Source organism: Neovison vison, chromosome 7 (assembly GCF_020171115.1).
Source record: "Neovison vison isolate M4711 chromosome 7, ASM_NN_V1, whole genome shotgun sequence".
NCBI classification, from domain to species: Eukaryota; Metazoa; Chordata; class Mammalia; order Carnivora; family Mustelidae; genus Neogale; species Neogale vison.
Genome location: NC_058097.1, coordinates 159,385,119 through 159,412,775, shown reverse-complemented (window position 1 = coordinate 159,412,775; position 27,657 = coordinate 159,385,119). Strand labels below are relative to the sequence as shown.

The 27,657-nt window shown below is 45.9% G+C and overlaps 1 protein-coding gene across 1 annotated transcript in view; it reads left to right on the top strand.

Moving 5' to 3' along the window:
• Positions 1-27,657, top strand: part of GALNT18 (polypeptide N-acetylgalactosaminyltransferase 18) — a 339,877-nt gene that overhangs the window by 224,613 nt on the left and 87,607 nt on the right. Inside the window, exons 4-6 of the mRNA XM_044258833.1 lie at positions 11,876-12,059; positions 13,595-13,792; positions 18,888-19,002. Of these exons, the coding sequence (XP_044114768.1) occupies positions 11,876-12,059; positions 13,595-13,792; positions 18,888-19,002 (497 nt within the window). The remainder of the gene's footprint in view (positions 1-11,875; positions 12,060-13,594; positions 13,793-18,887; positions 19,003-27,657) is intronic.

The following is a 27,657-nucleotide window of genomic DNA, read 5'->3' as shown; positions in this document are numbered from 1 at the left end:
CTTTAAAGTAAGAGGAATATACACAGTGTGTCAGGAAAGCCCGGGGAGCCCGGGACGGAGCCCAGGACCTGGCTGATGTTAGCAGTCCACGTAGGGATACTGCTGGTAAGAGGACCTCTGTAATCCTAGCTCTGAGATTCAAACAAACTAACAAACAACAAAACAAAACAGTGCTTCCAGCAGCTGATTGTTTTTGTCTGCACTTGGGCTCCACTGCAGGCCTCAACAGACTCAAATATTTAGGGAGTTTTATCAGACACCTCTGTGCCCAGGAGCATGAGGAATGACCCACCCAGAGCCCAGGCCTAGATTGGAGTCCCTCTCACTCCCAGCCTCTCCCAGGCCCGAGAGAACCTGAAGCATGGCTAGAAAGGGTTTTGCCTTGGCGGAGGGCAGTACCGGCCCTCACCTTCTCCAGTCCCTTCTCTGCTCAGGTGCATGGCTGAGGCTGGGGATCCCCAATCTAAGGGTGCATGGGAAGGATGAATGGGAGCTAACTGTGCCGTCCAGAGGGGCTGCCTGCTCCATTTCTCCATGCACGCCCTGCCAGGCTAGGTGGCGGGCTCTGCCTCCCTTTACTTCTCAGCCTGGGGCCTTTTCCTGAACCCCAGCCCCTTGCTTAGGCCCACCCCCAGGCCTACCCCTTTGCTGGGGTTCCTCCTGAGATCCACAGCTATGTTTCTTCTGAGTCAGTGTTCCCCTTGCTTGGAGACCACAGCTTCTAGGTCCCCACTCCTGTCCTTGTGTGTGCCTCACTTGCTTTCTCCTTCCACACAGCACAAACTCGATGCCTGACATCATCGTACACATCCAATGGTGTGTCTGGGTATTGCCCTTCCAGTCTTGGAGCTCCTTGAGGGGAGGAGCTTGGTTTACCCTCTGAGCAGTGAGAAGCACAATGAGATACTCAGTGCTGTTTGTTGAATGAGTGAGTGCCCAGGGAACACGGCGTGTCTTTCTTGAGCCAGGGTTCAGCATGTCCTGTGAAACGTCCATGGTCCAAGATACTAGGTGCTGGCACTGGATTTCTCCTTTGTCATTTGAAGATAACCACATGTGGGATTAAGAACATGGACCTGAGTCAGTGTACCTGGGTTTGCATCCCTGTCCCACCTGCTTCAGCCCTGGACCCTGAGCACATCTGTCCACTCTTTGTAGCTTCGTTATACTCATTGGTAAGATGGGCCAAAATGCATAAAAGGTTCCTGCCTCATAGGGGTGCTGTGAATGGGAACAGAGATGGCAGAGGCTTTCTTTAGGTTTTCATGCTTTAAATCGCAAAGTGGCGTGGATGAGACCTGCTAAAGTCCTGGCTTCCCCCAAATAATGCCGGAGAGGATGCTCCTCGCCTAGGCACTTCCTAAGGAAGAAGGGAACAGGGGAGTTTAGACTAATAACATTCAGTAACAGCACTCCTTAAGCACTTATAACATGTCCTGCATTGTCTCACAGAGCTCTACAGTCACCCAAAGAAGTAGGTAACATTATCTCCATCTCAGCAATAGGTAATTGAGGCTCAGAGAGGTTAAGCCACACACGCAAAGTCACACAGCTGATAGTTGGCTACACCAGGAATTAAATTAAAATCATTCTGTCCCCTGAGTCCCTGCTCTTTCTGCTTTGTGTGACATCTTTCAATAAAAAACCAAAAACCCAAGAACTGAGAGCAGAGCTCTTGGGTTCTGCCTTATTTTGCACCCCTTCACAGGATCCTTTCCTTTGAGAATAGATTGTCTAAGGGTGTTCAGTGAGCTGAGGAAAAGAGCACCAAACCCGCTGATCTGACAAGCACTGACAGTGGGTGGGGTATAAATATGTGTGCAAAGCCCACGACATCTCCTGAGTCATGACTCAGCCAGGCTGGGGCTGCTCATCACACAGCCTGAGCAGCCAGTGATTTGCAGAAGTACAGAGTTGACTTACAGCCTGTGGGAACCTTTGCTCTTCCTCCAGAGGACACTCAGGGCTCTGCCATAGGACTTGGACCTCAACGCCTACTGGTGGTCCTCACTGGTCTCCTGGAACCCATCAGTGTTTCCAGTGCCCTGTGTCCATGTTCCAAGGAGAATAAAATTCCTTCCCTTCCCCTAGCCTTTCCTCTACTCGAAGAGCTGCAGATGAAGGAAGAGTTCTGAAAGAGCCTCAGCAGGGTCAGATGAGGTAAGAGGAAAGTTCCGGGTGGAGGGAGCAGTTCATGCAAAGGTACTGTGGCACCACTGAGTTCAGTGTGTTTGGAAATGTGACTTGAGCACAGAGGCTTGCCAAGGAGGTGAATGAAGCAAGCAGGGATTGGGACCTTCAGCGCTGCAGGCCAACAGCGATGCGGCCAGGGGTGGGGCTTGGGGGGAGGTTGTTACTCTAGCATGCATAGAAGCTTAGACTTCCAGCATCTCAGGACCATGGGAGTCAATCTCCAAAAATCACAGACTTTCAAGATCTCAGAATCTTGAAATTTTGGACTCATAACCTAAACTCTTATGCTTTCAGTCATGAGGTTTTGGATCAAGTTTCTGAGCTGGGCAGTACTCAGAGCTCTCCAAGTCTTGCACAAAAGGAGAATTTAGCACCAAAATTCCAGCTGGCCTCCAGCTTAACTCCCAACAGCAACTGAACATTCCCAAGGGCCCATACTAGACCTTGCCCTCCTGGAAACCCCTTTGTGTGCTGGGACACCAGCAGGGTCTGTTCTCAGCTCAGATCCGACCCGCTGTTACAGGTTCCATGCCAACATTTCCTGAGGCTTTGAGGTCTTGGTAACTCCCTCCATTGAAGTTCACAGCAAGGGCTATACTCAGTACTCCCGAGCTGGAGGGACGGGACCTGAAGCAGTGTCCACTCCACTCTGCCTGGATCACCCATCCTGGCACTTTTAATAAGTCCTGGGATTCCTGCTGAAAACCACCAGAGGAGCAGGAGTATTTTATGCCCTTTAAGTAATTTTGCATGCTAGCATTTGGGCCACTGTCCCACCTTACTTTCTATGGGTTTCCATCTCACACAGTCCCAGGCAAACTGGCCCTTGTCCAAGGTCATTCCATCCAAGAGGACAACTGATTTCTATTAGTCCATTATTCTGTTTTCATTTTCTGAATTGCTCATGGTGGATGAATAGAGAACTGGTGGACTAGAGAGCCTGGAGCTCTGGTCCTGGGGGGCAGGAGAGATGCGGGGGGAGCTAGAATCTCCTCCTGGTTGTTCGGATTACCAGCTCTGTGACCACCACAAGTCTGAGGGTGTCAGGAGCAGAAAGGGTGTGATCGCTCAGCAGCGCCTCCCTGACGTATGGCCAGGACCCCATGGTGAACACCAGACTGGTCCAGGAAGACTTTTGTTCTTGGCCCTCTAGCCTATCCCCCAGCCAGGAGTGTACCTTAATTGTGCCTGATTGTGAATTCCGAAGGTGAGTGAGGAATAAGCCCTCTAGGAAACCTAAACCCAGGCCCTCTTCCCTCATTCTTAGGTCTTGCTTGCTTGGGGATTTTGACCCCAGAGAAAGGATTTGTCCAGCTGAAAGGAAGCTGAGTGTGGCAATCTGACCCCCTCCCTTGGGCTCTAAGGATACATAGTAGCTGGAAGAAGATATTTTCTTTCCGAACTGAATCCATGATTGCAGAAGGCTCTTGAAGGAGGCCTGAGTCCTATGGCTCCTTCAGTAGGCTGTGGGACAGAGTGGCAAACAGCAGTCTTTGGAGTCAGACAGATCTGACTTTGAACCCCTGCTCGTTCTTTTCCATGTGTCTATTGGGTGTGTCATTGGAAGTCTGCTCCTTGAGTTTTCTACTTTGTCGTTTGAAGATCATCTCATGAGGGATGCAGACATGGACCCGAGCCTGGGTGCCTGGGTCTCATCCTCATCCTACCCCCTTCCAGCCCTAGGCCCTGAGCAAATCCCTCCTCCTCTCTGTGCTCCAAGTGCCTGATATATGGAATGGGGCTAATCTTACGCTTTACCCAGAGGAGTATCATAGTTGTTGAGAGTACAGCATGAGAAACAGCTGAAGTGGGTTTGGAACAGTACCTGGCATGTGGTAAGCCCTAAATAAATAAAGCATTAGCTATAAATGTCATTGTTTACAGGGTGCTAGTGAGATTTCAATTAGATGAGCATCTAGAATAATGGACAGCATTTTGTGTGTGCTTAACATACCATTGCCGGATGAATGAATAAAGATAGGGATGGGTAACTATCAAGCACGGGGGAGACACCCACAGGACTGCAGCCTTTCCGGCTGGGCCTTGGCACAGTGTCCTGGGCTGACCTGGAGTGTCGGCGGCTGGTTGTGCACACCTTCTGCCAATGCTCCGTGCCCAGCTCTAGGGCTCAGTGGCATAAGCTTCAAATCTACTCTGGTGGTGGTATTCATACCACAGACATGGGCCGATGTTATAAATCAAGTTTTGGTTTGTTGTTATCGAGACAGAGAGAGAGAAAGGAGAGGAGGGAGGGAGGGAGAGGGAAATGGGAGAGAAAGAGAGAGAAAGAGAAGCATTGATTTCCACCTAACACATCCTTGACTGGCCAGGGGACCATTTTGACACCTGCTACTGCCATCTTCAGAGACCCGTTCTGACCATGTTATTACAGCATACATGATCCAAAATAAGACATTTTGGACCAGATAAGAAGATATTAGTGGATGTTGAGAGCCTGGCTTTGGAGACCCCATGAAGTGAGGAGTGCATAAATTTTGTGGGTTTGGTCGTCACTAATGCCTGGCTGTGGCGTGAGCTGGGTGGCCATTCTGGGGCTTTCTGTAACTTGCCAAGACTAAATTAATGCTTGGAGCCTCCCAGGAAGATCATGACATTCTGCCTGGGTCCTCCTGCTCTCCTCTAAATGCCATCTGTGGAGCTCCTAGGTGGACCCTTTCCCCAAGTCCTGAGTAAGGAGAACCATTTAAGGCCATTCCAAATCTACTTTGGTACCAACTGACTTTGATGTAGTGCAGCGATGAAAGGAGCCGGACGGAAGTGCGGCTGGTAAGCGCATGGGACAGAAGAAAGTAACATGTGCAAGAATTTGTAAATGGCCCAGGCTTTAAAGACTCATCCAAAGTGATCTTAAAGGGAGAGGAATGCACAAAGCAAGGCTGCCCTGGGTGTGTCCTGGGATCATGGTGGTCTCAGCCTGGCTCACCCTCATTCATCAGCAGGCCCACAGCCCCCTCCAGCTTCTTCAAGGAAATGGGGGTGGGGTAGCCTCTCTATTTATTTATTTTTTAGCTCTTCCAGTAAGTGGATGATCAACCAGGTTTGACAACCGTTGCATCCTAATAAATAATCTCTCTTTTAAAATGTGTTGACATATCGTTTGTGTTTCGATGGCCCTAAAGGGCTTTAGAGGAAAGTCAGTTAATCTTCTGTTCTGAGGAAGACCAGCTACTGTTCACTCTTGGAAGAATAAACAGAAACGTGCTGTGCTTTTAATCTTTAAATTAGCACTATTGGAGACTGGCAATTAGTAGCGCTTCTCAGTTGGGGGGGTGTTCACACTCCCTTCAGGCACTGGAGGGAGGGGTAGCCACTTGGATCTAGGCTGGGTTTGGGGGACAACACTGAGTTAGGGAGGCGGGCAGGGCCGGCTCACCTAAAACTGTGGGGCTGGGCAGAAGGGACAAAAGGCAGTGTCCTGGGCAGAGGGAAGCTGGGGAATGATAGGGGACCTCCCAAAGCAGCAGATCTGAAGATGACCACACACAGAGAATTGAAACCCGACTGAAAAATAAAGGGTCTGTTACTGAGGGTAGCGAGACAGACTCCAGGGGTTTGGAAGAACGGGGAGGGGGGAGCCTTTTTCGGACAGAGTCTGATGCCTCCTGCGTAGGGCTGGAGCCGCACCTATTCTGGGGGAAGCTCGTTTTCCCACCTGTTACAAAACTGATACTCCTCTGTTAACAGATAACAGGTAACAACTATTTCAGTTGTTATCGGGCTCGGCTGCCCGTCAGAATCTCCCTGCAAGCTGGTGCGACAGTCAGAGACTCAGGCCCTGATCTTAATCGGACTCTGTGGAGGGTGGTCTCTGGAAACCAAGCGGATACTCAGGCGGGCTGGTAGAGAGGTGGCACCCGAGTACAGAGTGTGAACTCCGGGTCCAGCCCAGTTGGACTTACACCTTCACTTCACCATTTACTCCCTGGGTCACACTGGGCCTTAATTTCCTTGTCTTCAAAATACAATGTTAATAGTAACTGCATCACAGGGTTGTCAAAAGACTTCAGTGAGATGATATTTGCAAACTGTAAAATGCCCAGTATGTTATCATTATCATTATTATTGTTTCCTTTGTGAAAGAGTAGCCAGTCAATGCAGAGATAGTGGGGGTAAAGGAACTTCTGTCATCCTACCCATAGACATACACATCATATACACCCATCAAGAGTTAAAATGTCACGTGCTGGTGGGGACCATAGTATCTTGGTGAACTATGTCTTCTTAACTTGGGTTCCCGCAGAACCAGACCCTGAGATGCAAGTTGAGGCCAGGTTGTATAGACAAGCCCTGGAAACAGTGATGAAGGAGGGGGCAGGCCTCGAAAGAGCGAAGCCCCATTGGGCATCAATTTCCTGATCCTTTCTTTTCCTTTCTGCAAGAGATAAAGAGTACCTCATTAGGTGTTTAAATCAGATTAATGGCCATTAGTACCAGATTTCTCCTGCTCCGCCTGCATTTTGTTTCTTTTGGGATGACTCTGTGAAGCTAATTGCTTTTTACAGGGGCAGATATGGGGAGGAAAAAAAAACGCTCTGTCTGACCAGGCTGGTCGAATTCCACATTTTGACTTGGCTTCTAAGTCTGGAGGAGGGAGAGCAGGCAAGCAGCCTGCACTCAGCGGGCTCAGTGAGGAGGGTGGAGAGTGGCCCTGACCTCCTAAGAGGGGAATGGTGTTTGATGAGCTCGGCTCCTGGGAGTGCTGATTCACAGAGGTCCTTCAGATGTCAGCTGAGTAGGGATTTGTGGACAGCAGGAGAGGGCTGGAGGAGCAACACAGACAGGATGACACCTGGCCCCATGCAGGGTGCAAATTGTATTTCTCCCTCAACGCTGACTATTGACAACTCCTCCATTGATTCTAAATCTGGCAAAGTCACAGAGAGCAGACTCCCTACCTCCTCTTTCCCCAACACATTAAAACAGACATGAAATACAGCTTTCCCCTTTTTTCCACAGTGATGCTCCTGCCGTGCTCCCCCCAGACACTTCATTAAAAGTTATTCATAGATATTTCAAGAAGTAGTTAAAGGTAGCTTCCAGAGGGGGAGAAAAGTGAAAGAATGCAACTTGGAGACAGGAAGTTGAACATCAGATCTTTAGCAAAAGTAGAAAAGCAAAAATGCTGAACCCTGTGATTAGTCATTAGATTTTTCTCTGAGCTTCCCGGCAGCCTCAGCAAAAAGGTCAATATGAGGAGTTATATATTTGTGTTCAGGTATAAAGAAAACCACAAGTTCTTCATATTTTTTTAGCTGAGTTCTGAGAGGTATTTGTCACATACATTAGAGCTAATATGTGATAGTGTCTTGGACCACAGTTTCCTAGCAAACTCAGAAGTGCCTCTGAGATAGTTCTTTCTTGCTTTGGCAACTGATAAAAGTTGAAGGAAAACATGAAAACCTAATTGTTAAAGGCACTTTGCAAAAACTATGAGCCAGTATTAACTGTGATATTTCAGGACTTTTTCGATGGCAGCTGTTTGATCATGGCTAAGGGAATTCTGTCTTCTAACAAGTATGTCCCCCTTGGGAGTGAGGAAAGGTATCGTTTGGTATTAGCCCACTTCTCACTCTAAGTTTCTGGACTCACGCCACCATCATAAGTCCAAATACCAGGCTTTTTGAGTTCTATTTAAAATTTTCAAAACGGAGGGGCACTGGGTGGCTCAGTCATTAAAGCTTCTGCCTTCAGATCAGGTCATGATCCCAGAGTCCCGGGATTGAGCCCCGTGTTTGGCTCCCTGCTCGGCGGGAAGCCTGCTTCTCCCTTTCCCACTCCCCCTCCTTGTGTTCCCTCTCTCACTGTGTCTCTCTCTGTCAAATAAAGTCTTTAAATAAATAGATAAATAAATAAAATTTTCAAAATGGTTATGTCAGAGATGGACCTTTGAAGACATGGAACAGGAAATGTTTTAAGAGGCCTCCTGACAGCCATGCTTGAAGACACTGTAAGCATGGGGCACACCGAGTTAGGCCCCTCCGTCTATGGCCAACCTTGGACAGCCGCATCTCCAAGCCTCTCCAGTCGGCTGTTCTGCTGCAGATCATGAGGTCATGTTCACATCAGCTAAAGTGAGATACACAGTGTGTTAATGGCAGCCTCAAAGTCAGTTCAGTTTTCATCAGGCTGGCACGAGAAAGCCTGACAGGCCTCACTGGCCCTAACTCCGGGAAAGGGTCACACTGTGTGAAAGGATGACTCGAAAGACAATTGAGGCCATATGCTGATCACTTTTGCAGAAGCCAGAAAGCAGGAGGACTAGATCATCCAGCCACTGGATAATAGAATTAGGGGCAAGACATTCTGACTTCAGAGAGACGGTGTAAATCTTTAAAAAGATTGAAAGAGAGCTAAACGTTAAGATCCTATGTTTTGGCTCAGAGCATGCGTAGACACACATGCACATACACACACACACACACACACACACACACACACACAAGCATGCACCCACACATGCATGCAGCTGTGAAGAAAAGGAATGAAGGAGCCTGACTTGGCAGCACCAGGTGAAGAGGACCTTTAGTTGTCTGTTTCCAGGAAGCTCAAGTTGAGTCGAAAGCAGGCCAAATTAATGTGACCTTCAACTACATGAATAGGAGCATAGACTCTAGGATGAGGGAGGTGATTTGTTCATTCTATTCTGTATAACCCAGTTTACTCCATAAGTATTAGACCAATTTCTAGGTGTGTAATTTAAAAGTGTTAGAGAAAACCACATAACTCGAGGGAAGTTTGGTGTGATTAAAGAACCTGAACTCAGAGGAACTAAAGACATTTGACCCAAAATCCCCAGCAAGGACTTAAGGATGGTCTTTAAATGGTTGTCATGTGGAAGAGGGATTGGATCTGCCCCCTTTGGCCCCCAGAATAAATCTTGGACCAGTGAGTGGAAGGTGGAAGACCCCTGGCATTTGGAACGTCTAACAGCTGGAGTGGCCCAGTAAGGAATGGGCTGCATAGTGTGTCCCGTCACTTTGGGGCTGAAGGATCGATCATACATCCTGTTAGCCAGAGGGGACCTAACCTTAGAGGGGTAATCCGTTCAAAACAAATGTTAAAACCCTGTCCGACTAACTCTGAGGTCTTGGCATTCATAGGGATTTGCCCAAGTTCACAGAGCAAGTTGGTAGATGTCTAGGACCTGACTTTCCTGCCTCCCTTTCTGCATTTCTGCCCTGGATACCAAGTTCCCTCACCAATGTGATGATGACTCAGCAGAGATGCCTAGGGACCATATCCTACCCATCCTTCCAGACTGATTTGTTTGGCCAGCATCGTGTGTAAAAAGGTTTGAAATTGGGGTGCCTGGGTGGCTCAGTGGGTTAAAGCCTCTGCCTTTGGCTCGGGTCGTGATCCTGGGGTCCTGAGATCGAGCCCCACATCGGGCTCTCTGCTCAGCAGGGAGCCTGCTTCCCTCTCTCTCTCTGCCTACTTGTGATCTCTGTCTGTAAAATAAATAAATAAAATCTTAAAAAAAAAAAAAAAGGATTTGAAATCAATGTCTGCAGGGGGACATACCAGTTCTGGCAGTGGCCACCATGCCCCACAGTCTTCCCTGGGCATGAGGTCCCACACATGCTTACATCTCCTGCTTGGCCACCATGGCCTTGCTGCTTGCCGAATCTAACCTAGAGACAAGGCAGAGCAGGAGTAGGAGGTCCTGAACCAGAGCCCATGAAGAAGGCTTTGCAGCTCCTTCTCTTATAGCTCCCAGCATGATGGAAACTGATGAAGGGCAGAAAGGAGCTTTTTTTTTTTTTTTAAGCATCTACAACGTGCTATGCATTTTTCACACATGTTAATCCCATTTAATCCTCATAACAACTCTGTTAGTTTCCTAGAGAAGCCATAACAAAGTGCCACAAATTAGGTAGCTTAGAGCAATAGAAATTTATTGTCTCACCATTCTGGAGTCCAAAATCAAGTCCAAATCAAGCAGGGCCATGCCCTGTCTGAAGGTGATAGAGGGATCTGTTCCAGGCCACATAGCTTCTGGTACCTCAGGTCTTCCTCGGTTTATAGGTGGTCATCTTCTCTTTCTGTTTCCCTCCTTGTCTTTCTTCTTTGCCTCTGTGTCTGTGTCTGAAGTTCCTCCTTTTTTAGGAATACCTGTCATATGGGACTAGGACCCAAGGATCTTAACTCGGTTAAATCTGCAAAGACCCTATTCTCAACGAAGGTCATCTTCTAAGTTACTAGGGGTTAGATTTCACATACCTTTTTGCAGGGACACAGTTCAACCCCTAACAGTCCACCCTGTGCTTCCGCACAATTCATGTCCTTACCACATGCAAAATACATTCACCGCATCTGATATCCACACAGACGTCTACAACTAGTTTAGTAACAGGCCCAGGATTATAACACTGATACTTAGAAAGCAGCCTTAAATGCAGAATTGCTGACCCCAAACACCATCCTTTCTACTGCACAGGGCTGCTGCTATCTATGGGCATGCCCACTGTGTGCCAGGCACTGTGCCTGCTACCTCATACCCTTTTGTCACAGTGCCATGCTGGTCTGGTTGGGCCACAGACTGGGCACCAAGGGGCACAGAGCTCCTACTATCTTCTTCTTCTTTTTTTTTTTTTTTTAAAGATTTTGTTTATTTATTTGAGAGAGAGAGAGAGCATGAGAAGGAGGAGGGTCAGAAGGAAAAGCAGACTTCCTGTAGAGCAGGGAGCCTGATGTGGGAGTCAATCCCGGGACTCCAGGATCATGACCTGAGCCGAAGGAGGTCGCTTAACCAACGGAGCCACCCAGGCGCCCTGCTCCTACTGCCTTCTGATAGGGATGAGGCTCAGCCCAAGTGGGTCTGTCCCAGGGCCTGGGCATGAGTGGGCTGAGAATGTGGAGGAGGGCACCCAAACGGGCAGTCCAGCAGAATACAGACAAAGGGAAACAGAGTCCTGGGGAGATACAGTGGTTGCAGGTAGGAGAATGCAGCCCACCTGGGTCATTCTGGGGGGAGGGGTGTCGTGGGCTATTGCCTGAACTTCTGTGGAAGACCCAATGAATGTGGCTGCCGTGCTGTCACTAGCTGGGAGGCGAGGGGATGGCAGGAGCCGTTTACGTTATGAAGCAGGGGAATCAGATGCTTAGCCAGGCAACGGCAGGCAACAACCCAATACCAACTGCTCACATGGCATAATGCCTGGTCCTCCACTTCCTGGAAAGATGGCGATCCAGGCAGTTTATTAGGCAGGAGATCTAATCTTCATCGATGGAAGCTTTCTTGAGCATTAGAGGAGCTCCAGTGGAGGGCACTGGGGAAGAAAGAGGCCACTGAGCTGATGAGAAGAATATGGCTTTGGAAGTCATTAGACCCGGCTTGAAACCAGCCCGCGCCACTCACGAGCTGCGTGGCATCGGACAAACTGAGAAACCCTTCTGAGCCCCATTCTCCCGTGGGCTGGTTGTGGGGATTCAATAGACAGGGCGTGTGAAGCACGCGGCCCTGTGCGAGTTGTCGAGCTCAATACAAACTGTTTCCCTTTGAAGCTGAGTGGCGCTGGCCATCCTGGGGAACATGAAGGGGACCTGGGGAGGGAAATGGACCCTCCAGCCTCTCTCTGGGGGAGTCCGTTCACCCTAAGAGGGTGAATGTCTTCATTGCACCTTCCCCGCTATGCTAATGATGCATTTTCTCCCCCTCCAGAGGAACTGAAGGAGAAGCTGACAGAGTATGTGGACAAGGTAAATGGCCAGAAGCCGGGTTTCATCAAAGTCGTGCGTCACAGCAAGCAGGAAGGCCTCATCCGCTCCCGAGTCAGCGGCTGGAGGGTGGCCACTGCCCCTGTAGTGGCTCTCTTCGATGCCCATGTGGAGTTCAATGTAGGCTGGTAAGTGCCCATCAGAAGAGGAAGATGAATCCCAGTGTGGTCCTGGGCTGTGGCTCAAAGGAGTGCAAAGCATGCTGGGATCTCAGTCATAGTGGGGGAAAGGAGAGAACTGTGGAAACAGCTGAGATCGGATGTATGACTGATGTAGGCAACAGGCCAGCCCTTCGAGGTTGGGGAGAGCCGGGGGTCAGCAGACCAATGCACAGTGTCTCAAGGGTATGGTGACATCGGGTGTGACCCTGGCTAGTGGCTTCCTCTAGGAGGCAGGGTATGGGAGAAGGTAAATGCTAAGGGCCAAGCTGAGAGTGCCAGCCCAGCTAAGCACAGTGTGAGTGTCCAGAAAGGGACAGCTGGACCAGACTTGAGGCAGGAGCCCAACCATACAGACAGGGTCAAGGCCCAGTGGTCAGAGGGGGAGAAGGTAGCTTGATGTCATCAGGTGGGATTCCCCCCTTCCCCAAAATGCCCTGCCAGGCGTAGCATAGAATCTCAGACTTTCCTGCTGGTGAAACTGGGTCTTAAAAAAACTTCCTTTCTCTGGTGAGGGCTGCTCGGCGGCTGCATGGGGTAAAAGAAAATGTATATGGCCTCAGTGGCCGCAGCCAAGCAGGGACGGGGCACCTGACCCCGATATCCTGGCAGGGCTGGAGGGTGCGCTCTGACCAGCCCACTGTGTGTGGCTTTGCAGAGAGCAAGGGTGAGGAGGGCCCTTAGTAGGAAGGAGCCGCCAGGCATGCACACCACATGGCTAGATTTGGGCAGAGTTTTACATAACAGACTCAAATTAAGGCTGCAATGAAGCCGTTTTTTATAGTTGAAGTCCCTGCTTGCCATTTGTGACTATTTAAAAAGCATTTTCATTGGATTTATGGCCAGAAGAGGAGAGGGACACTTACTATTTCAAGCTGATTTGAATAAACAATTATGCAACAAATGCATTATTAATAAGAAGCTCATCATTCCTGTCTGCAAACACTTTACTTGCCTGGTGTCCATTGGGGCCTCCTGGCTGCTTTGGAAAGCCCTACTCCCCACCTCTCCGAGGGCGGTGGAGAACCCGTGGGATGGGGTGGCGTGTCTGGAGGACGGAAGCAGCCATGAGTAACTGGTGGAAATACGTTTGTTCTCACCTCCATGCCTCTGCCATCCTCATCTGCCTTTTCCTCTTGCTTGATACAATGAATTTTAGCAAAATCAAAGCCCAACTTGAAAGCTTCCCATGGAACCTCAGATCTCCTCCTTTCTTCTTGCTTAGGCCTTAAGATTTTTTTTTCTAGTGGAAAAAGGGAAATCAAACAGACATAAGGATCTAAGGCACTAATGGTTTCTCAGCTCAGCCCAAGACGTGCTGCAGGAGTGGGGTGGAGGGGTGGAGATTAAACAGGGGCTCCTTCCCAGGAGGCCAGGCAACCTGCTGAAGCAGAGAGCCAGGTGGCTTTTTGCCTTTTTCTGCAGGGGAAGGAGCATCGGGGTCACCAGTCTGGTATTTACCCACCTCGGAAGCAGTGACCCTTCTCTCCCTCCCTCTTGCTCAGGGCTGAACCTGTGCTCACACGAATAAAGGAGAACCGGAAACGCATCATCTCGCCATCCTTTGACAACATCAAATATGACAACTTTGAGATAGAAGAGTACCCACTGGCCGCCCAGGGCTTTGACTGGGAGCTGTGGTGTCGCTACCTAAACCCCCCCAAGGCCTGGTGGAAGCTGGAGAACTCCACCGCCCCGATCAGGTAAAGTGTCCTCACCCGTGGGTCTCTCCACCTTATCTTCCATGCAGGGGCTCCCTTCCCAACTCAAGCCCTATTCCCCAAATTCCAGCCCCACTGTGGGATGACAGGATGGGGGTTGGAAGGGAATTACAAATGACCTTCAGTCACCACTTACAGGCCCTTTCTGTAGAACCATGGCACCCAGAATCCACTCAGAGGCTCAAACTTACTTATTTCAGCACATCACCATGGGACACCTGCTGGGGGCCAACAGTCGTGCCAGGTGCCTGGGATCCAGAGTGATTAAGATGCAGTTCCTACCCCCAAAAGCCTGCAGTCTTGTGAGGACAGACAAAATAATTAGAATAACAAATGATTGCTGGAGGAAACTGTGTGGAAAGTGGGGAGAATCTTTTTTGGAGACTAGGATTTGCACTTGTTTTTAAGTGCAAATAGTAGATTGCAAAGTTGGGGCAGGAGCACTCATAGTTGAAGACACAGCGTAAGTTCACGGACACAGAGGAAGTATAAAGGGACCTTTGCAGGGAGGAGCATGAGGAGGCAGCCCCATGCAATGAGGCCCGAGGGCCAGAGAGGCAAGATCGAACCCCACAGCAGCTTGGATCTCTCACCACTATTTGAGTTTATCCTGTAAGAGTCCATTAAAAGTGGCTTCAAACTGCATTTCAAGGATGACAAGCTCTTTTTGCCTTCACTGTTGCCTTCACAGACCCCAGATGACTCCTCTGTTCTCTGGGTCAGGACTCCTGCAACAGCCACCCCACCAGGCCTTATTTCTGTCTGGTTAATCACAGACCAGGTGCCTTTATGCTCTCTGCAAAGTCTTGCCCATTAAACACGCAGATGATACCAGAGGTGGCCTAGGGGACTATTCTTGGAATGAAAGAGGAGATTAGAAACTGATGTTGCTTTGTATTACATGAGGGAGAAAGATTATGAAAAAATATAATTGAAAGTGGGTGATTATTATCTGAGATCATATCCTTCCTTGCCAGAAGAAAAAAACTACATTCATATTTAAAACCGGATGGAAGAGAACCATCTAGCTTTCCTGCAGTTATCTCTGTTACCCACCTGTTAGCCCCTGCCACAATACTGTGTTGTGAAATATTTGTTCAGAGGTCACTGCGTGCAAGGGCCTTTCCCACACATGGTCTCATTTGCTTCTCATTATAACCTTGTGACAGCTCATTGTGTCACCCTTGTTTTATAAGATGGGGAAAACCCATAAGACAAAGGAAGGAGAATGGCTCTGTCAAAGGCTCTGGGCAGTGGAGCCAGGATCCAAACCTAGGTCAGCTAGATCCCACATCTAGTTGTCATCCTTGTAGGCATGCCCAGTTGAGCTCAGAACTGGCATGGCTGGATTTGTGCCTCAGCATGCTGAATGATCCTGGAAGGAAGATCCTTGCTGTCATGCAAGGAGAATTCTTGCCGAAGACTGCACTGATATTACCTGCTTTGTTCTGCTCCTCTTGAAATGTGTTGGCCTAGTCATAGTAAACCAGTGTTCTACCCTTGACAGAAAATATCATCTCAGCCTCAAAGCTTTCATCACCTAATTCTTGTCAAAAATTTGGCCAAGAGAAATTATATTCATGGAAGTTTTGGGGGAAGAACTGTATTGGTTTTATCCCTAGATGAAGACAACCCCACAGAAAGCTGTGGGTTATACAAATATACCTTGCCCACTTTGGCTCCTGTTTCTTTGGGGCTGTACGTCAGTGCTGTGTCCGCATGATGTAAGCTAGGAAAAGAGCCCAGAGATACTATTGCATTCTAAAGTGACATCTTTGAACACTGAGGTGCATGTGGCCCTTCTTTTCGCTACATCTGTATCTGTGGGGTGGTCCATATACACAATGGAATATTACTCAGCCATCAGAAAGGATGAATACCCACCCACCACTTGCATTGACATGGATGGGACTGGAGGGGATTATACTGAGTGAAATAACTGAAGCAGAGATAGACAGTTATCATATGATTTCACATGTATGTGGAACATAAGAAATAGCATGGAGGACATTAGGAGAAGGGAGGGGAAAATGAGGGGGAAATCAAAGGGGGAGATGAACCATGAGAGACTATGGGCTCTGGGAAACAAACTGAGGGTTTCAGAAGGGTGAGCCCGGTGATGGGTATTAAGGAAGGCACATATTGCATGGAGCCCTGGGTGTTATATGCAAACAATGAATCATGGAACACTACATTAAACACTAGTGATGTACTGTATGGGGACTAACATTCTAAAAAAAAATTAAAAATAAAGTGATGTCTTTGAGAGGTTGTTCACTATGTCCCAAAGTGGCCTCTACAAAGACTGACATGAGAAATTTCTTTCAGACTGACTGCTAGTCAAAGAAAATCTTGCTAGCCCCAAGGAATGAGTATATTTTCATGTGGGAACTCTAAATGTATTTCTAAGACACGTTCGTTCATTTTCACCTTGGCTGCCAGGAAGCTTAGCATCAATTTTGTGAGTCTCCTTTAAGGACTGTCAAGGAGGACCTAATGCTGCATTCTAACTAGCCCCAATTTGTTATAAACTTTTGGCCTTTTCATGCATTTATGTATTTTGTTTTTCATGGTATTGTACATTTTTTGTAAGCTATCTCTAATCCTTTGGGGAATGAGGCAGGGTATAACCCAAAAACACGTTCAGGCTGATTGGGTCCACTTCACATCCCAGCTGGTTAATAAGGAACAGACCGTCCGAAGTGTCCTATGCTCATGGCACAGCAACTGTTTTAGAGTATGCTGTTCCCCTGAGTGGGTTTGGCCAAATGGGGAAGGCCCCTTTCTGCATGTCTTAGAGCACCATGTTGAAATATTCAACATTTCCAGGATGTCAAGGACAAGGTTGAGACATGACTCTGCCCACCCTGCTGTTTTTAAATCACCGTGTGTTTAAAGAAGGGATTCTCTGGGCTTTTTCAATGTGCAAGTGCATCTTTTTTTTTTTTTTTTTTAAGATTTTATTTCTTTATTTGACAGACAGAGATCATAAGTAGGCAGAGAGGCAGGCAGAGGGAGAGGAGGAAGCAGGCCCCCTGCTGAGCAGAGAGCCCAATGTGGGACTCGATCCCAGGACCCTGAGATCGTGACCTGAGCCGAAGGCAGAGGCTTTAACCCACTGAGCCACCCAGGTGCCCCACAAGTGCATCTTTTTAAATGATTTTTCAAGGCACCACTATCCCCACAGGTTTTCAAGGTTTTATATTATTTCATTCAATCCCGTGTGAGGTTATAGTTGATTCTGTTCCGTAGATATGGAATCGGAGGCTCCAGGAGTCTAGGAAACTTTTCTCAGGAACACACAGACAGGCAAGGGTTGTCCTCATTAGCGGGCCCCTCCAAGGACAGGGTCAAGCATCCTCCATTAGAGCAGGAACTCAGCCTAGTTTAGGGGGAGTGGATTGAAGTGCATTGACTGCCCTGGCTGCCCGTGGTCTATGGAATGTGAGCCCATCCAGAATAGAATGCTGTGATTTGAAAGGAGGAGGTGGGGCAGGGAGCCCAAGGCTCTTGTCTCCACCTGAGCAGCCTCCTGCACGGGCACTGTCCAAAGCAATGACCTTCAAAAGAGCTCTTTCTCCACCTTGATGAGTTTCCAGTTTCAAAGATGTGTCTATTTGCATGTGACTGACAGTTTTCTTATAGCTGAGGATCCATCATTTCTCTTTTTCTTTCTTCCCCTCCCCCACCCTGACTCCTTCAGCCACCCGCTGGTAAGATGCTATACAAGGGCTAGAGATAGTAGCTGTGTGCGGTGGAACAATTCAAAGTCATTTGTGCAAGTTCATGGTCTCAGCAGAGACGCAGCCCCCATGCGTTCATGCCGATTCTCCTAAGATGAATCACTCCTGGTGAAGTCCTGTGCCTTACCGCGCACCTGCCCACAGCCACTGAGCCCCATGCTCACTCTCTCACTCAGGAAAGGCCCTCTGGCTCCTGCACTCACTGGCTGTTGATATGTGGCTCTGGCCTAAGACCCAGGCCCTCCACTCAGCCCCAACCAGTGGCTCTCTCCCCCGAGGGTCCCACAGGCACCTTCAGATCAATTTTCCCCAGTAGGGAATGCTTCTTCCTTCTGAAACCAGATTTTTCTCTACAGCCCGTATTGATGGGTGGTCCCCACCACACCATCACCCAAGCCATAAGCCAGCTGGGATCCCAATTCCTCCCTCTCTCTCACCTGTTCATCTGTCTCTAAGTTCTGTGGGTTTACATTAAAATAAGGCTTTAAACAATCCTTCTTACCATTCCTGATGCTCTGGTCAAGGACCTCATCATGTCTCGCCAGACGTAGCAACAAGCTTCCCAACTGGATTCCTCTTTCCACCAGCCTCTTCCGGTCAGTCACCCCACAGCTGCCTGAGGGTTCTTTTCAAAAGCACAAATCTGTTCTCTCTATTTAAGTGTCTTTTTTTTTGTTTGTTTGTTTGTTTCTTTTTTTTTTTCCTTTGTTCATTTATTTTGTTTCTTAAATTCCATGGATGAGTGAAATCATAGGGTATCTGTCTTCCTCTGACTGACTTATTTCTGTTCATACCAAAGTCTGCTTAAAATTCCTCACTGACACTCCTTTACCTCCAGATAAAATCCACATCATTTACCATGCTCTCCAAAGCCCCAACTAATCTTTCCAAGTGAACCAAGGTTTATGTGAGGAACACAAGCAGGGGAAGTTAGCGTGGGTGCTCAGGTAGAAACAGAGACTGGCTGTGTGGTTCAGAGCTCAGGCGTCAGGGTAGCCGGAGATGCAGACACTCAGGCCAGGCTGGGGGGTTGAACACTCCTCCCCTGGACTATCTACCCATTTCAGCACCTGACAACTGGCCCCAGGACAGGAGCTCTCTGCTGTGCCCTCCCCTGTCCCCCGAAGAAACAGCCTCCCTAAAGCAGCTGGTGAAGGTGGGCCTTCAAGGTGGGCAGGCCACTCAGAGAACAAGGTCCATACCAGCTCTGGGGGCAAACGAAGGAAGAGGAACAGATTCTCCTATAGGAAGGCCCCGCTGCTTGAACTCCTCTGGCTGTGCCCAGGAAGCAGCCCCTCTGCTAACTGCTGGCCTGTCTCTCCACACCCCTGCAGGAGCCCTGCCCTCATCGGCTGCTTTATTGTGGACCGGCAGTACTTCCAGGAGATTGGCCTACTGGACGAAGGCATGGAGGTCTACGGAGGCGAGAATGTTGAGCTGGGGATCAGGGTAAGCAAGGGTTCTCGCCCAGAGGACTTGGCTCAGTTCTCAGGAGAGATGAATGAGTCTAGGGGGTGGAGAAATGGAGAAAAGGATGAGGGTGACAGGTGGATTCTGAATGTCTAGTTCTTAACCTTGCTCCATGTGTGTGATCAGGGCTGCTTGGGGGCAGGCAGGGGACCTATAGAATCTGGAGGAAGAAAAGGACTTCAGAAATTGCTTTGGCTAGGGCTGGAGACATGGGAGATTCAAGCTCCCTACTACGGGAAGAACCTCTTTGTTAAAACCAAACATAGGTTCCTCGGGGCTGAGCAAAAGTGTGCTCCAGGAAGAAACATGCTGGCATCAAGGGGTGGCTGGACCAGAGTGACCTTCAGAGTCACTTCCCCTCAGAGTCACCTCCTCTTGGGATTTCTCACTCTGATATTCTCTGCCTCCTCTACAATAGTAGCCCAAAGAGCTTTCCTAAAGACTTTGTCAAGAGAGGGCTACGGGGGCACCTGAGTGACTCAGTCAGTTAAGCATCTGCCTTTGGCTTAGGTCATGATCCAGGGTCCTGGATCATGGATGGAGCCCGGCATCTAACTCCCTGTTAATTGGGAGCCTGATTCTCCCCCTCTCTCTCTCTCTGCCCCTCCCCCCATTATGTTCTCTCTCTCTCTCTCAATCTCTCTCTCTCTCAAATAAATAAATAAATTCTTAAAGAAAAGAAAAGAAAAGCAAAAGAGGGCTATAGGGAAACAAACTTATGGGGCATAAGACCAAAACACAGCCAGGCTCACTCTATTCTGTTTCCTGACCCCAACACGTGCTGGTCAGATACTCAGACCTGTTCATACCTTGTCTGATTCTTCTAGAGGTAGCCACCATCCTGCCCCAAATTAGAGGGCCTTTTTCAACTATCAACGCATGATGCGAATCCACAACAGGCATCATTTAATTTCTTATCCCATAGGAACATTTTCTAGGCTCTGACTCTTTCTCCTGGGCCCATGTAAAGATAACCTGAAAATGACTCCCCATCTCTTATCATGTCTGAAGGACGCATGAGGTCCCATGGTAGTCAGCAGGAAAGTGATAACAGACACAATGAAGGACCTCATCCTAGAGGGAAACCCACCCATCTGCCTGGGTTGTGGTCTTATCCTCACAGAAACCCCAACATTCAAACTGTGGCTTATCTCCACAGTGGTCCCCCTTGTCCTATCCATGGGGATCTTAATTTTAAGCAGCCTGACACATGCCCTCTGTGGCAGCCCTTGGAAAGGACCTTGAACCTGCTGGAGTTTGTGGAAATCATCCAAGATATCCCTCTTCCCTGTCAGTCCTCCACGAAGACCACTGCAACATCTGGCTGGTTCTGATCTATGACCCCACTCTTGCCTCTTTTTTTTAGTGTCTGTGTCTCCAGTTCCCACTCAAGGACTCCAGCTTGGGTCCACCCTCCTCTTAACTCTAACTTCCTTAGACCTCCCACCCCACTGGGCAGCCAGCTGACCCCAGACAGACATAGCCCTGCCTCAAAGGGAGAGAGGTCACCTCCACGGACCATCTCACAACATCTGCAGGGGCCTGACCAGCCCTGTGTGGGCTGCACTTATTGCCCAGACGTGTAATCCTAGGGCTCTGATGACTGGCAGCAGGAGCAGCTTGTCCAAAGCTGAGCTTAGAAAATGCTTTTAGACACTGAAGCGAAGGGAAATTGCTTTGAAGGCCATTAGAATGCCTGGGCTTCGTGGGGAGCTAACAGACTCACAGAGGACAGAGCCCGCATTGTCTCCCTGGCCTCTCCAGCTCTACCTACATCACTCATTTCTTCACCATCTCATTTCAGCACCACTCCTGGATAAATGATCGCCCCCAAACATACTATTTTTCACTAGGAGCTGCTGCCAGGAATTGGCGGAGGCCCCTCCCATAGGCGTGCTCTCTGGGTAAAGATGTTCGGGGACCAAGAGGAGTTAGACGCGTGAGCTCTGCTTCTCACTCTTCTCACACGCAGTCATGGGGCCATGGGAGATATCTGGCTTCTCTGTGCCTTGGTGAGAAAGCTGCTCTGGAGTGTGGGCCTGGGTGAGGCTTTCAAATATGTGGCAAAAATCTTTGGGTTTTGTGTTCAGGTTGTAAAATACAGTGCAAAACATTGCCTGGCATTTCTTTTTCTCCATCTCCTCCCTCCTGCTTGACAGAGATGATGGCACGTCGTGGTCATTGAAGGAAAGATGGTTTTTCAAGCAGGGACCCAACAGCCTGTTGTCTGGCAGAGCGGCAGACAAGGAGGAGCTAGTTCATTTGAATTCCAGGCTCTCCTTAAAGGGATGCAGAACTGCTCGTCATCCTTGAAATAGATTTTCACATTTTGTGGGGCTGTTCGTGCCTTTCTTTCGTGTTTTGTGAGTTCACATCTGAGTGCCTCCCCTTCCTTATCTAGGATCCCCCTAGATAAGGTGCAATGATTCCACAGGATTGTTTGTAAAAAAGACAGACATTGTTTTTCTCACCTCTTTGAGTCAGAGGCAACTTATTCCAAGTCCTTACCCATTTGGAACCCAGAGTTGTTTGCACAGTTATTTGCAACCTGCTCTGGCAGCTAACTATGCCATCCGTCTACATCCCTAAAAAGTAGTTCTTATTAGAAGACTCCTTTTATTCAGATGAGGGAATGGTGAAATTAAGAGTTTATGTATGTATACAACTTATAAGAGGTAGAGAAAAGATTCAACCCCAGATCTTTGTGATGTGAAAGCCTAGAGAGATATACCATAGAATATCTAGGATAAAAATCCTATGAGCATCCCCCGCAAAATGATTACAGTGACCATGCGGTAATTCCTTCTACTCTATTCACAATCGTGTCTACTGAGTCCCTATGTAAAGTCTTATTCTTAATTTGTGCTCCTTTCTAATAAGTATTTTTTTTTCTGATTTCTACTTCCACAACTCAGTGGGGAAAAGAAGAGAGTTGCTATGGGCAAGCAGAATGAAAAGAGCGAGATAATAAGAGGACGTTGAATAGGAGAGAGAAAGATTGTATAGATGATGGCTACAAATATGCTAGAATATATAAAAGAGCATTCAAGAGGTGTTAGAAATTAAGAAATTATTGGAGACAATAAATAAATGGAGTTGGCTGCCCTCAAATATATGTTGAAGTTCTAACCCTCCATCCAGGTGAATATGATCTCATTGGAAATTGGGTCTTTGCCCATATTAATCAGGTGAAGATGAGGTCATACTACGTTACAGTGGCCCTAATCCAATATGACTGGTGTTTTTAGAAGGAAAATTTGGGTACAGACAGGCTCAGAGGGAAGATGACCATGTGAAGGCAGAGGCAGATTGGAGTAATGCCAGGGAAGGCCTGGGGCCACCAGAAGCTGGAAGAGGAAAGGCAAGATCCTGCCCTAAGGCTTTAGAAAGAGCATGGTCCTGTCAACACCTGATTTCAGACTTCTAGCCTCTAGATTTGTGAGAGAATAAATCTGTGGTTTTAAGAGAACCCGCCTGTGGTGCGTTGTTATAACAACCCAAGGAAATTAATACTGAGACCAAAACATGAGTGAAAATAGGAACCTAGAGAAAGTATGAAGAACCTGGTGACTTTAGGCTTATGATTTCTTAATTTCATAGAGTACAGAGGACAGGATACAAAGCCTCAGGGTTTCCCAACATGAAGAATCTCATATAATAACCCCCTGATTTCCCATTTTACCTCTCACAAAACTAGTACTCCAAAGACCAATTATCTCTGTGTAAGATGAGCTAGAAATACTCCCACCCTCACCCCCAGAGTTAGGGTAAAAATTGCCTTCCTCAATTTTATGATGAGAAGAGAAGAAAAATTCTCCTTTGTGAATCCCTCCCTTGGATTTATAACATAAAATCAAAATACTTCATGGTCCAGAAAATCTCAAGAGCAGAATTTAACTTAAAGTTGTTGGAAGTTCTTAGGCATCCACAAAAATGTATACAAACCCTCTCTGGGGAAAGACCCCTTTAACCCAGGCTATGAAACTTCCCACAGCCAGAGTGTCAAGGAATGTGAATTCACCTTTTTAAAAAGTCACAAGACAAGGGGAAAAAAAGGCACCAGGAGCAAAAGCATTGGACTGCCAAATTTGTTTTACAAAATCCTCAAGCATTGATTCTATCAGATGCAGGATATGAAATAAGTTGTATACTAGCTTTAAAAAAATAGCAGATGGGTGGGGCGCCTGGGTGGCTCAGTCAGTTAAGCATCTGACTCTCGGATTTGGCTTAGGTCGTGATCTCAGGATGGTGAGATTGAGCTCCCTGCCAGGCTCTGTGTTCATCAAGGAGTCTACTTGAGATTCTCACCCTCTCTGTGTGCCTCTGACTCTCCCTCTCTCTCTCTCTCTCAAGTAAATAAATCTTTAAATAAATAGGAGATTGGAAAAATAAATAAAAAGAAAGAGACTATGAAAAAGACCAGTCATGGGGATGCCTGGGTGGCTCAGTGGGTTAAGCCGCTGCCTTCGGCTCAGGTCATGATCTCGGGGTCCTGGGATCGAGTCCCACATCGGGCTCTCTGCTCAGCAGGAGGCCTGCTTCCCTTCCTCTCTCTGCCTGCCTCTCTGCCTACTTGTGATCTCTCTCTGTCAAGTAAATAAATAAAATCTTTAAAAAAAAAAAAGAAAAAGAAAAAGACCAGTCATATTGGGATAAAAATAGAATCTCAAACATAATAAATATAAAAATGGGGATGCCTGGGTGGAGTTGAACAACCAACTGACTCTTGGTTTTGGCTCAGGTCATGTGATGGAGTCATGTAATGGAGCCCCTGGTGGACTCCATGCTCAGTGGGGAGTCTGTTTGAGTTGCTCTCTCCCTTTCCCTCTGCCCTTCCTCCCACTTGTGCTCCTTCTCATTCTTTAAAAAATAAAAAATTAATACAAAAATGGAAATTAAAAGCTTAATAGGTTGATTAAATGTTCAGACGGACATTGTTAAAGGAAAAAATAGTACATTGGGAAATAGACCTAAAGAAATTATTCAAAATCAGCCCAGAAATACAAAGAAAGAAATAAGAAAAAAAAGAAAGAGCGAGAGAGAGAAAGAGAAAGAGACTGAAAGACAGGTGGAATTGTGGGAATTCTAAACATCTTAGAATTCCAGATGGAGATGGTAAAAAGTGAGGATTAGGTAAAAGCAATATTTGAAGAGATAATGACTAAAAATGTACCCAAGCTCATAAAAGATGTCAATCCTCAGATTCAGAAAGTCAACCTGTCCAAAGTAGGATAAATACAAATATATTCACACTTAGACATGTTATAGAGGCAGAAAGAAGATCTGATAGCAGTCAGAGAGAAAAGATAAACTATCAAAAAAGTAATAATAGAATAACAGGTGACTTTTCAGTGAAAAAAAAAATGGAATCCAGAAGACCATGGGTCAATAAATATTCTGAGAGAGAATAATTGTGAGCTTATGTAGGTATGTATATGTGTGTGCATATATATGTATATATATGGACTCAATAAAAATATCTTTTAACTAGGGTAAAAGAAAGTCATTTTCTAGAACATAAAAACTGCAAGAGTTTGCCACTAACATATCTTCACTAAAATAAATTATAAAGGGTACACTTCAAGTATAAGGAAAATTATCCCAGAAGGAAATCTGAAATAAGAGAAGAATACTTAGCTCAAAAAGTAGTAAATTTATGAGTAAATCTAAAGAACTGTTGATGGTAAATAACACTATTGTAATGTCTTGTGGGATGATTAAAACCACAATGCATGATGACAATTGCAAATAAGTTGGGAAAGGGTGATTGTAATTAGAGTGTTCTAAATGCCTATATGTTAATGAGGATGGAAAGGATACTGGTTGACTTTGAATTTTGATGAAATAAGCATATTAAAGTTTCTAGGGAAGCCATGAAAAGCATAGATAAAGTATAACTTCCAGAGTTGTAGAGGGGGGAAAATAAAATATGAAAATGGAGAAATAGAAACAGAAGGGATGGTACAAAGAGAAAATATATGAGATGGTAGAAATTAATCCAAATATATGAGTAAATACATTAAGTTACACAGGCTAAGTTAAAAGACAAACATTTTAAAATTAGATTTTTTTAATTATCTGTAGGCTATTTATAAGAAACATGTCTGAAATGTTATAATACAGAAAGGTTAAAATCTAAATGTATAGAAAAATTATTAACAGGCAAATGCCAATGAAAAGAAAATTGCTGTACTTATATTAATATTAGAAAAATATTATTACAACATATTTTAGCACAAATAAAGGTTTCTACAATGTACAGTTCACCAGGAATATATAACAATTATAAACTTTTATGCACCTAATTGTGCAAACTTGATTTATATAAAGTAAAAGTTGACAGAATTATGAGGAGACATCAATAGCTCCACTGATGTAGTGAAAGAATTTACTAAATTTCTCCAGGTAAGTGATAGACCAACACCATTACTAGCTTGAATCTAATGGGATATAGAGAGCCCTGCCATCTAACAACTACAAGATTCAACAAATTTCAAGGATTAATATCGTATAGAGCATATTCTTTGACCACAATGTAATTCATTTAGAAATCCACAACTAAAAATTACAGAAATATTGGAAATTATGAAACATTTCTAAATAACTCATAGGTCAAAAAAGAATTTATACTGGAGATTTGAAAATATTTTGAACTGAATGATAACAAATATGCTATATATTACATTATGTGAAATTTAGCTAAAATAGCACTTAAGAAAAGTTGTAAATTAAAACAGTATGGTATTGGCATAAAATCAGACATGAGTCATTGGAACAGAATGGAGAGCCCAGAAATAAACCCACGCATACACAGTCAATTAATTTACAACAAAAAAGTCAAGAATATATAATAGACCAAGGACAGTCTCTTTAAAAAATGGTATTGGGAAGACTAGAAAGCCACATGCCAAAACTGGACCATTTTCTTACACCACACACAGAAATCAATTCAAAATGTATTAAAGACGTGAATGTAAGACCTGAACGCATAAAACCCATAGAAGAAAATGTAGACCGTAAGCTCCTTAGCATAGTAGGTCTTGGTGATGATTTTTTAATTTGACACCAAAAGCAAAAGCAAAAAGCAGAAATGAACGAGTAGAAATACATCAAACTAAGAAGATTCTGCACAGGAAAGAAAACCTATCAATGAAGTGAAAAGTCAACCTACTGAATGGGAGAAAATATTTGCAAGTCATATATCTGATAAGAGATGAATATCCAAAATATATAAAGTACCATAAAACTTGATAGCAGAGCAAAAAATCCTATTTAAAAATGACAGAAGATCTGAATAGATACTTTTTCAAGGAAGACATCCAGATGGCCAACAGACACATGAAAAAATGCTCAACGACACTCATCATGAGGGAAATCTAAAACAAAACCACAATGAGATATCACCTTATACAAGTCAGAATGGCTGTTATCAAAATGACAAGAAATAATGAGTATTGGCAAGGATGTGGAGAAAACAGAATCTTTGTGTTGACGGGAATATAAATTGGTGCAGCCACTATAGACAACAGTATGGAGGTTCCTCAAAAAATTAAGAAAAGTACCATATGATCCAGCAATTCCACTTCTGGGAAAACAAATATGTTGACTTAATAAGATATATGCATTCCTATGTTCACTGCAATATTATTACAATAGCCAAGATAAGGAAACAACCTAAGCATCCACCGGTGGGCAAATGAATAAAGAAAATGTGGTGTATATATTTATAATGGAATGTTATTCAGCCATTAAAAAAAATGAAATCTTGCCATTTACAACAGCATGGATGGACCTCAAGGGCATTATGCTAAGTGAAATGAATCAGATAGAGAAAGACAAATACCATATGGTCTTATATATATGTGGAATCCAGAGAAAGAAAGGAAGGAAGGAAAGAAGGAAGGAAGGAAGAAAGAAAAAGGATGGGAGGAAGGAAGGGAGGGAGGGAGGAAGGAAGGAAGAAAGGAAGGAAGAGAAAGAAAGAAAGAAAAATAAGCTTGTAGATACAGAGAACAGATTGGTGGTGGCCAGAGGCAGGGGGTGGGGATGGGAAACATGGGTGAAGGGGGTCAAAAGATATGAACTTCCAGTTATAAAATAAGTAAGTCACAGGAATATAATGTATAGCATGGTGACTACAGTGAATAATACTCTTGCATATTTAGAAGTTGCTAAGAGATAGAAGACCATTCCATGCTCGTGGATTAGAAGAATAAACATTGTTAAAATGTCTATACTGCCTAGAGCAATCTATACTTTTAATGCCATTCTGATCAAAATTCCACCGGTATTTTTCAAAGAGCTGGAGCAAATAATCCAAAATTTTGTATGGAAGCAGAAGAGACCCCGAATCGCTAAAGAAATGCTGAAAAACAAAAATAAAACGGGGGGCATCACGCTATCTGATTTCCAGCTTTACTACAAAGCTGTGATCACCAAGACAGCATGGTACTGGCATAAAAACAGGCACATAGACCAGTGGAACAGAGTAGAGAGCCCAGATATGGACCCTCATCTCTACGGGTAAATAATCTTCGACAAAACAGGAAAAAATATACAGTGGAAAAAAGACAGTCTCTTCAATAAATGGTGCTGGGAAAACTGGTCAGCTATATGTAGAAGAATGAAACTCGA